Consider the following 11,375-nt stretch of genomic DNA (forward strand, 5'->3'; position numbering starts at 1 on the left):
AAACAGATGACAGTCACCTTTCAGGAAAAACCAAACCTGGGCAGTCATCTTGAAGTTACAGGAGATAAAAGGAGCTTGGGGAAATGATGGTAATTTAACAGTATACTTTTTTGTGTTGCTTCATTCTACTCTGATTGACAGAATTTTGGATTATCTTGAATAACTCTAGCAAGAAGAGCCCGATTCGATCCACATAAATCTCGTTATCCTTGCAAACGATTTCTTCCGATTACAATTACTTTCGTAGCGTATCCCATTGCCTTTAACATGAAGCGACCAAGGGTATTGTTACTTCTGCTGCATGAAGTGATAGTCTATCACAAAAAGCCCTCTAACATTTCTATTCTTTCGTTAGCGTTCCTGTTGGTTCGCCACCAATTTGATTCAGAACACCAACATTGATCTCAGTGATCAGGGCTCGATCAGAAATTTCGACTCATAGATAACGGTCCACTTACTAAAAGCTACTGCTGATAACGACATAATATAAGCGACTGATAATATATCAAGAAATATTACTAAAAAGCCTTGGGATGCGCCATTTGGTTGAACATCACTTGCACAGTTTTTTTGACTCCTTAAGTCACAGGCAATCATTCACATTGGTAACTCACTCGGCAACTTCCACCAATGCAAACATCAAAGATGGTGGGATCTTTGCTGCATCTGGTACTGTCTAACACTTTTCCGTATGTCGTAACAGTGTATCCCTCTCGGCAAAACAAATCACATGGTCCTAAAGAAGTTAGAAAGGAGTAAATTGCGAAAACATTTCTTTAAAGATAATCAAAAATTCACTGTGTTATCAACGTTGTTCTGGCTTGTCGTGCAGTCACCGAGAGGAAACGCGGAAAGTGACAATTTTTTTTCTAGTTAAAAACCATTTTCCCACAGGTATGTTATTATTATACACTTCACAGAAGTTTGCATGGGTTAAACACCATTGGAAAAAAAAATGCGTAACTGGCCGACTGTACAAAAAAAAAAACGATCGCGGAATAATTATTCTTACGACCGATGTCCTAATTCATCGAGGATACTCTAACAAATTTAAGGGAACCTCATATTTTTGTAAATTACCTCCGTGATAATATGCTGATGAGCCCTCCAGTTTCCTAGCACACTGTTCATCTCGATATGTATCTGTGATACTTCCAGGACAGGGCTGAAATGAATCTCATTCTTCAATTAATGTGTGATTTCTTTGTTAAAGTAAAAACAGGTTTAGAGACTTCAGAAGTTAACTTTCCAAAGGTAGTGGTCTGGTCGAGAAGATCACTCAATACAGGAGAATTCAACTATTTTTTAAATCAGTAACGTGGATTACTGGTTCTGTTTCGTGTTATACCATCCTCAAACTGACGATTGAATGAATCCGAGAGGAAAAATTTAACCATATTCAAGAAAAAAATTCTGCCTTGTTTCTCGTCAAAAGAAAACGAATGTGTCATGATGAAGTGAAAGTGCAAAAATCCTAATCTTCTGTCCCCTCTCTTCAATTTTTTTTAGACAATATTTGCCTAATCTCCGGCTCGTCTAAATGTATCTATAAATGATATACTATCAGATCGAAGAGGACAGTGGATACTTACTAAGATTTCACAGATTCTCCAGTGTCCAATAGAATTTCCTTGGCATTCTTTCCCTCCATTTGAAGGTCTTTCCATTCAAGATCCGCAGAAAAAAAAGAAGACAAAACATCACCAAACTTGTACTCACGGACGAACGCACTTACGATCAAAAGCCAGACTTATCTGTACTTTATGCATTTCAATTGCTATTCAGTTTAGATCTTATCAGAAACCAGCCGATCTGTAGAATGCATAAGCGCAATGTAAAGTTGCTCGGTAATGCAATATCTCCACGCATCAGGAATTGGTGGAAACCAAAATCTCAAGGTAAAATGAGATCATTGTGGTAGGAGGGTTCTTACGATTACAAATGCAATCCATAACTTGATTACTCGTTATAATCATCGATGATTCGTTCACTCACGGTGGATTTGTGCATGATCTTGTCCTGTGCTGTACTCCACCGCCACACGTTCTCGTGCATGGTGTAAATTCCGACCAATCGCTCCACCAGCCATCAACATGGGGCCGACCGTTGTCAACGCACACTCCTTTGATACACCACTACGTAACAGAAATACATTACAAGCACTGATTATTAAAGTTCACAAAGCAACCAGTTGGACAATGAGACATCTTTTGACGCTACTCTGATTTAAAGATTTAATGAATGTATCCGAGAGGTTACAATTCATAGACTCTTCTCGGTTTCATTCATTAAATCCTTAAACCAGTGGGGCATCAAACCATGCCTAAGCACAGATTATGTTCTGTAAGTTTTGGAATACACATGAAAACGATGATTTTATTTGAACAGAAAAGCTAACATGAAAAGTTGGACCCCTCCAACAAATGCCACTGGGGACACACTAAAACGTCTCCTAAACCCTTTATACCGTTACATCAGTGTCCATATTCTCCATAATCTTTTCTATACGTTTCCTTTAGTGTTGACGAGGAGAATTCGTTTAACGATCAAATTTTCTTAGCTTGGTGATTATTTCCTTTATTCTCGTGATCTCAATGAATGATTCAACCGTATAGTTGCACGGAGAAATGACCTACTGGTCACTCTCAAGGTTTAAAGTGTTGAAACCAACTTTGCCTCCTAAATTACGAGTTTTGCACTTGAAAAGCTCTTTCAAGAGTTTAGCTTGTAATTCTGTCTGGTCTTGGCATTGAACATGTGCATAATAATGACGACTTACATTTCTGCTTCCACAGGGAGTTCCGTCAAGAGCAGGAGCGGCACGCGTGTCACACCATTTTCCGTCTGGAGTACACCACAGTTTACCACATTCTCCCTGAAAAATGATCAAGCATTACCGTCAAGTGACATCAAAACGCCTCTACAAAATGTTCAAGCAGTAACTTTTTTAAAACAGTTTTATCTAGATATGTGGAAAATACTGAAAAATTAAGCCAATCTACTACATGTAACCTTTTAATTGTTTCCATATATTTGTTGGTTTAATTTAGCATTCAGTGAGTGCATTTTCGGACATCACTTCTTTTTGTGCTTGCAATAAACGAAAAAACAAAACAATAAACAAAAGAAATAGATGGACGAGATAATAGTTAACTAATAAATAAAGATACGAATACATAGTTTTCATTTAGACATGATTTTGTTTGGAACATAATTTGTTTTCTTTACCTTGCTTTCAACTGGTAATTAAAAAAGAAAAACATGAAATTGAATACAAATTAATACCAAATAGACATTTGAATCAGCTACTGGGTGTTAGAATTTTTAAAGTACAAGGATAAACTAAGTCCTTACCGCAAATTGAGAACACTGTCGAAAGCCAAGTCCATATTGTAAGACGCACTGGTCATCGCCATTCATGACTTCGCCGGGAAGTTTTAATACAAATTTATCTTCGTAAAAGTTGCTAAGGTCAATGTTTACCATTATACCGCGTGCTACCCTACTTCTGATTTCTCGTGTGGCATTTGTACCTATCTCTTCATATACCACAGTCCTTTCGCCAGCCTCCGCTTCTATATTCAAACACTTTGACTTACTACTTCTGCGAAAAAATATTTCATGGACAAGTTCAGTAAAAGTCAGATAAATTTGCAAAGCTTTCGGAATCGCTATGGAACATGACCCTCCACGGAACAATAAACAAAATCATCCAAGCCCTTTCATCAAAGCAAAGAAAGAAGTGCTTCGTGTTTCTTTGGTCCAGATAACACGCATATGTTTTACTACCCTGCCTACAATTACACACTTAAAGTCACGGTGTGATGACTTCTCAAGAGTGCAGTGATAGCACACAGTTCGTCTGCAACGTATTTTAATCCAACAATCCTTGTTCAAAAGGAAAAGAAAAGTGAGAAAGCATCATTATATGGAAAGCAACCACGGTGGCAAAGCAAAAATAGTCTTTGTTTTTGTTGAGGTGATATGTGTTAGAGTGACTTCGAGGTCATATGTGTTAAAGTGACTTCGAGAAAACAGGGGTCTTGATAGAAACCACTTTCACCACCCCTCATAAGACCTCTTACTGCTGCTTGTTTCACGAGCCTGCGAGCAAGCTACAGTGCCTTCGAAGATATGCTCATTGCTATTGTCGTTACATTAACCGCGGCTTATTTATTATACACCTAGGATTTCCAGTTTGGAAATCGCCACACAGGTTGGGCCGATATCTACCTGAGAAACTCTTGAATGACTCGCATACTGCAGTTGGACCACGTCTCAGCCTTAGGGCCGCCAGGGAGTACCGCTGACATGATGTAGGTGCTAGAAGGACACTCGTCTGTTACATCATGATCAACCCCCATACTAGAAACAACAATACTTACTCATCAATTGTCATTTTGTTATTGACTGGTTTAAAACAAAGGAGGACAAACCCAAGAGAATGAACTTAAAGGAGGCCTTTCTTGGGAAGTCAGTCTCTGAACTTATGCTCTCTTGCCAAAAACAAAACATGGTACTTACTTGTGCTACACTTATGTGACAACAAACTCGATTGGAATACCAACTTATATGACAGGAAAACATTAGCTTCTTCAACTTCCATCGAGGTAGCTGACTTTCGAGGTTTTAAAAATACTTTGATGATGGCTGATGGCTCTCAACATTTTTTCAGTTTTACGGCTACCTTTTAATTTCTTTCCGACGGCTAACATTTGTCAATTTTTACTCCTAACGGTTAAATGTGTTTGCTCTTTTATGACTAACAGTTAACCCCCGAGAGACCCTAAAACACTGCAGATGAATGCGACAGTTCTACAGTACTATCGTCTCGTCTCTATTCTATATCATTTGAAATTATCAACTCCAAATCGGCTACGGCTCTGTCGGCTATTAGAGGAGCTCTTGTAAGAAAATCCTTCGGTTACTTGAACAACAAAAATAAGCCTTACTTGTGACCAGTTTCATGGGTGATTACCAGAGCCGTTTGTAAGCCCACCATGTTGTTTACGTTTTCTGTTGGTCTGTTGCCTTTGCACATGGTCTTGAACGGAGCCAACCCTGATTTTTTAAGAAAGATTCCCAACAAAACAGTGTTAATACACGCGGTAACAGTGCTAGTTCATCCAAACAAAGGTGAGCAGCAAGGTTGCCGGGCGAAATTCAAAATGACAGCCACCAGAGTCGAATCTTTAAGACAACTTTCAAACGATGTTGTCACTCCCAGGAATCTCAAAATACGGTCAGCGGGAAGTTTTTAATGCTTACTTTCCTATTTTGATGGTAAAATTTGTGTGATTTCTGGAGCAAACGCCTCCTCCACGCGAGCAAATAAATGGAGATCATATAGATCAATCAAGTGCTTCTAGTCACATATGTGTATATTAAGTCTATATTATAAGAAATACCTAAACATAACCTACTATCTATAACAATCATATAGTTCTTACCACCAAGTCCTGATTTCATGCTGAATAATAAAGAAATAATAAATGTTATTTATGGAATTATTATCATTGTACTAAATTAAATACGCCAATTTACCATGAAGGGGCATGAGGAAGCGCAAAATTTGTGACAGTAACACAATGCGTAACAGACAAAAATACAGACGGACAGTAGAGCAACAAAAAATGTCCGCACTGAACAATCTAGACTCTGATTTTTACCTGTTTTTTTAAGCTTATTGTTTCCAGCATCGAACGCTGATCGCATGTATGAATCGATTTAAGTACCAATGAATTTAGTGACCTACCGACGTGCTGGTGGCTGGACAGAGAGACTTGTAAGATATCCACCTTGCTTTGTATAACTCATTTACTTATTCTTACCCGTATACAAGGGAGAACACATCTTCTTTGCCAGTCTGGTGGGATTTGATATATTTAGCAAACTTCGATAACCATGCACCTTTAGATTCTGAGTAGTCTGCACCAAACATCTACGGAAGACAGAGATATAACATTCCAAACGACACTGAAGACAATTTTAGAGCCGATTTTGGATTGATTGACAATTCCTGCGAATCTGGAATATGGTTTTAGTTGCGATATATATATCTTATTAGACGTTTTGTTGTGTAGTATCGCTAAGTATTTTTTACGAGTTGTGCCGTATTTTGACGAGCCCTACAAATAACGAGTAAAAATACTCAGCGATACTACACAACAAAACGTCTAATGAGTTATTTATTTTTCAACACGCCAAACTGTTATTTCAGTGCGGGCGAATTTCGCGGATATTTATTTACGGGGAGTGCATGACAGAAGTATGCGAAGCGGAACGGAATTGGCACGTTGTTTTGTTGCTGTTTCTATTTTCTTCATTAAATGACTTGGATCTATATTTGCCAGTCATTCTGACCCTTCGTCGTCGGAAATCTGATTCAAATTGTCCGCCATTTTTTTTCGTAACTACAATCCAATTCTTCGCTTGCGCGATGCGAAAAAAACCTGTTTAACCGGTACTCTACAATAGACGAGTAGAAATACCGCGTGATATTTGTACTCGTCTGTGGCGTTATTTGTACTCGCCTAAGTGTAGTTGGATAATAACGCTCTTTATTTGTGAAACCTGTTGTTCTTTGGATAAATTGTTTCTCTCATTTGACGGCGTTTTTCCGATTGTTTGTTAATTTCTTTACTTTAAGGTCTGCTGATATAGTTTACCTTCTTGTCGATAACGGCAATTCGCGTAACTTTGTAATAAATACGAATCTCTCCAATGCTTGGGTCCATGAAGAGTCCAGAGATCTAGTAAAAAGAAACACAAATAAAAATTCTCACCATCTTTCGAAGTAGCCCATGGATGTGTTAGCGCATTCTTCTCTCACTTAATTAATTCCCATTAACTTCTTTTTGCATTATATTTATATAAACTAAGAGTAGATTTTAAAATTAATTTACCTAAATTTAAGGCAATTTATGGTTTCCTCCAAAATATATACGTAAATTGATTAGCATTAAAGGTCACAATCATATAAAATTAGATATTCTAGAGGTTTACTTTTAAAGCCTCCATATGTATTGACTGAAACGACACTATGTGAACGTGCTTTCTCGGTAGCTACTCCGAAATTATGGAACAATCTACAATCTAGGATTTACGTGATGAGAGATATACTTTAATAATACTTTATTATTTCATGTAATATTTATATATAACTAGTTGCCCTATTTTCTAATATGATAGATATTGGAATTTCTTCTATACTTTTGTACAGTTTTTGAAATGCTTTAGTATTTTATGTCATTTCACGAGTTAAGCCGGCCAGCTTGACGGAAGTTTACTTTCTCTCTATTTCCCGGAAAGTAGATGGGTAAAGAGTTGAATTAAAATTCTGGATTCAACCAGCCGATAACAAGTAAAACATTCAAACAGAAAGGCAGTAAAGAACATAAACTAAAACTAAGAAGTTCATTCTTTGTGAGGTCTGTGAGTTCTCAATAATGATTTCAGTTCGAACCCTTCCTCTTTCGTTTTCTACAACTTCCAGATGTGTAGGATGGTATTGATCAATGTTTGAGGACTTAAACTTAGACAGTTTAGACTTAAACTTTTTGATATTTCATAAAACACCTACTGTATTTCCTAATAAAAGGAGAAACGCCTTTGGGTCGTGCATTTCATCCTCCAGTGTTGCCGCCGAACTCGCCTCGAGCATTAAAGCTACCTCCATGGTTTTCATGGTCAGATTTCCTTTTTCTTCTTCCTCCAGTCCGTCTGTTATCTCCCTTCTTTGTTTAAACTCTGTATAGATGAGGTTAAGTATGAAAACTTGTTTCGTTAGTAATGGCTAACCTCCCTTTCACCTCCCAACTACTTTTGAAGAAAAGCGGTTTAAAGTAGATCTTTAGAAAGGAGACTGTTGCCTGTTTCTCTGAATTCCCGTTGATTACCGGTCTAGACAAGCCGATTTTCAAGCAGAGTTTCTTTGGTCTTGTTTACAGAATCGAAATATCGATAGCTTTGACATAAAAACAATAAAAATACTAGGAAATGAAACAGTCAGTACTAGCTCTTGAGATAAAACTGGCACTATTATTTCTGGAATCAAGATTTCGTGTAAAATAATAGGTTTTCGTCATTTGGCTTCTTACACAATTTAAATGAATGTTATCTGATAACATGCAGTATAGTACCTTTTTTCATATCAGTCGGATCAAATTCACCTGGAAGAGACCTCTTGTAAATCAAATGAGGTGTCTTTACTTCACTTGACACTGCCCGCTTTGCAAGATGGGTCGGTAACGGGTGAATGAATAAGGTATCGCTGGCTAGTTTCAGCATACCAGTCTAAAATAAAAATCAAATTCAATTTAAAAATAGGCTCCAAACGCAGCTCCACGAAAAATATAAAACATGAGATTTTCTGTACTCAAAAAGCCCCACTGAGTCGACTTTTTTAGATTCCAGATAACAGTATTTTAGACAAATGTCTTCCAATATTATCATCATTTTCACTGCGTTCTCCCATAATTATCATATATCATTCATGCGTATGGTATAAAATATCTAATGATAGAAATGGCTCCTTGGTTCTGCCAGGGTTTAACTGATTAATTAACTGAGCTCCATCTACACTTAGATAACATTTGAAATCCGAGCGGTTTAACTTGTTATTTGTTATTTTGTCGCCGACTATCGTGCTTATCCAATACACTTCTGTTTCGTTCTGTTTCGAAAACTGAGGCAAACAATTTACACAAGTTTACCAGTCCTCCATTGTCACTAACAGCCACCATTGAGTGGGGATCGGAGATCACATGACCAAGGTAATAATTGTTTGGCGGTGGGGGAGAGTATGATATTGTGCCATCGGCGTATATTGTCTCCGAAATGAGGTCAGGAGACACCAGCTTTTTGTTCAATGTTAAGTTCAAGTGCAATTCCCGCCCAAATGCAGTGACTATGTAAAATTTGTTTTCACGTAATCCTTCTGCCCGCTGTTGACGCCGTTCGGAACCTGGGACCATTTCCCCAAGTTGATAGGTAGTGGTTATGTCGTACTCGGGAACTATAGTGAAAGAGAAATATAATGGATTGCTTGGGTTGAACAGGGGGAAGTATGAAACCACCTGTTCCCTGCTCTAAAAAAGGGAGCAGTCATGAGAACTTTTTATTACACGACTCGGGCAGTCAGAGGGCCAATAACTAAAATCAACCAATAAAAATGCTCTATTGCCGGTCAATATTCTCTCAGTATTGGACCGGGCACTGTCCCGAATGGTCCCGAATGATACCGCACTTGCGTCCCTTTGAACTTCAGTCGTATAATAAATATCTTATTAACCAAGCTTGCTCGGGACTGTACTGGAAGAATATCGGTCTTCGGTCTTTTTTGTACGGACCAAGCTGCGCTCGGTCCGTACTGTCAAGACCTCGGACCGATATTCTCCCAGTACGGCCCTCGCGCTTGGTTAATAAGATATATGAATAACATGGAAGATGCTACAACTAATAATAAATAATTCACGGAAAAAAGCATGATATAGTATTCAGTTTATTTTATAAACATCCGGGATGTTTATAGAATAACTACCAAGCACCCTGATTGGTCAAAAACCTATCCTATCTCGCACCACTAAAACCCATAATAAATAGACGTTTTATTTATAAAAGTAATAGACCCTACTTTGTATTAGCTTATCGGCCTGATAACCTATTTGGGATGTCGAGAGAACTTCTCGAAAAGTTTGTAAATCACTCACCTTCAGTTAATGAACTTTTCTCAAAAATTCCATGTAGTTTATTATGGTGGAAAACCGATGGAAAGTGTGGTATATTGCTTAACTTACCTTCTGAATGATTATCAACACCGAAAAAGTATTTCAGATCATTTTCTGTCATATGATGGTGAAGCGTCTACAATAAGAACAGTCATTTTAAAAATAATCATAAAAAATTTATGCTCAAAACTATGACAAGAAACTGAGGCCCTATATCACCCTCTTGACACCTTCAACATGCATTTGAGATCAATGATAAAACTAATCATTCTTAGACTTACATTTTGGTGCGTTGTTGGTGCAAAAGCTGTTGATCAAAAATGAATCAAAATTGATTTTTCAAATAGAAAGTTCGTCGCGTAAACAGTGAGATTTATGATTATCAGTACTTCAATGATGTCTTACCTCCAGAGAGAAATAAATTAACGAGAACTGAAAACGCCAATAGAGGATGACACCAACCCATCCTAAAACAATGATGGTATTGATGAGAAGAGCACGAAAGAAAAAACTGTTGTTTAACTTAAAAGGAGATTCCCGTGGACTAGAATGAACGAAGCCAGGAAGATAAAGAAGGCATGGAAGTAAACACAACTCTCAGGGCATAGGCAGGATTTTTTTAAAAGAAGGCTCTGCATTAAAAGTGTTTATCATCATAAGATATTACTTTATTATATGAAGGGATGGTAGAGGTCTCCTATGCATCCGTGGACCTTCTTGTTTAGGTCCGAAAATTCTAGCCTGATACGCTCCTGGTAAGTAGAGACGAAAGAGTGAGCGAGTCAGGGAAATCAACGGGGGTTTTCAGAGCCACGCTACTCCTCACAAACTGACTGCCTGGAAAGAGTGAGATAGTTTTTCGCTCTTTCCTATGAACAAGTCATTGGATTCAAGAGTTCAAGAAGAATTTCGCGACTATGGTGTGCCACGATAACAATTCGTGAGTGTTCTGCTGTTTGAAACTAAGGTGAAGCAATAAGCCATACGCACCTTTTGCGGCTAATAATCCCTTAAACGTTTGTTTTTTCAAGATGTTTTCTTGCGGCGCATTTGCAGCTCCAGTGTTTGATGACTATTAAATATACATTTTCTATTTACACTCTTAAACGTCATAATGAATTCATAATATAATCACGATAACAATTAAAACAATTGCATAAGAAACAATGGAAGGACAAGAGGTAACATAACACTGTTAACATAGTGAAAGGTTTCTTAAAATAACAAATCAGATATATAATGAAAAAGACTCACAAGTGTCATCTTAAATCATTCTGAAACTGAAGTAAGCGATAGCGATCTGTCCTGACGACTCGAAGAATTCTGTCTAATTAAGCTACAGGTTGCCTAATTACAGTTGAATGCTTTCTAATGACGAATAATGTCACATTGAAGTGAATATTGTCTTATAACGGAAATGTTGCCTAGTTACGTATAATGCGTTCTGTAAAGTGAAATACTGAGGAGCATGACATGTCTAGACTGCTAGCTGATTTGAAAAAAAAATATTTTCATTATCTCATAGAATGAAAGAAATATCGGCATTCCTCGTGTTTTTACAAGAACTTATCATTTCTCGGCGGAGTCGAGATACTAAAATCTCTATTTGCCACACGTGATCTTAGTTGTCATGGTTACTGTCTAAGC

At 37.6% G+C, this 11,375-nt stretch overlaps 1 protein-coding gene across 2 annotated transcripts in view; it reads right to left on the reverse strand.

Annotated features, from left to right (window-relative positions):
• Positions 1-10,194, reverse strand: part of LOC111331675 (uncharacterized) — a 38,977-nt gene extending 28,783 nt beyond the window's left edge. Inside the window, exons 1-17 of one of the 2 annotated variants that reach the window (XM_088728868.1) lie at positions 10,134-10,194; positions 10,010-10,035; positions 9,798-9,864; positions 8,715-9,016; positions 8,142-8,295; positions 7,583-7,749; positions 6,669-6,752; positions 5,832-5,941; positions 5,451-5,470; positions 4,953-5,061; positions 4,234-4,365; positions 3,355-3,604; positions 2,780-2,875; positions 1,996-2,135; positions 1,593-1,659; positions 1,081-1,165; positions 615-736 (exon numbers count right to left, since the gene is read on the reverse strand). In XM_088728868.1, coding sequence (XP_088584994.1) covers positions 615-736; positions 1,081-1,165; positions 1,593-1,659; positions 1,996-2,135; positions 2,780-2,875; positions 3,355-3,604; positions 4,234-4,365; positions 4,953-5,061; positions 5,451-5,470; positions 5,832-5,941; positions 6,669-6,752; positions 7,583-7,749; positions 8,142-8,295; positions 8,715-9,016; positions 9,798-9,864; positions 10,010-10,035; positions 10,134-10,194 — 1,992 coding nt within the window. Of the gene's footprint in view, positions 1-614; positions 737-1,080; positions 1,166-1,592; positions 1,660-1,995; positions 2,136-2,779; positions 2,876-3,354; positions 3,605-4,233; positions 4,920-4,952; positions 5,062-5,450; positions 5,471-5,831; positions 5,942-6,668; positions 6,753-7,582; positions 7,750-8,141; positions 8,296-8,714; positions 9,017-9,797; positions 9,865-10,009; positions 10,036-10,133 lie in introns of those variants that run through there. The other variant, XM_088728867.1, reaches the window with a different exon arrangement.
• Positions 10,195-11,375: the final 1,181 nt, after the last annotated feature.

The sequence above is a fragment of the Stylophora pistillata genome, chromosome 7 (assembly GCF_964205215.1).
Source record: "Stylophora pistillata chromosome 7, jaStyPist1.2, whole genome shotgun sequence".
NCBI classification, from domain to species: domain Eukaryota; kingdom Metazoa; phylum Cnidaria; class Anthozoa; order Scleractinia; family Pocilloporidae; genus Stylophora; species Stylophora pistillata.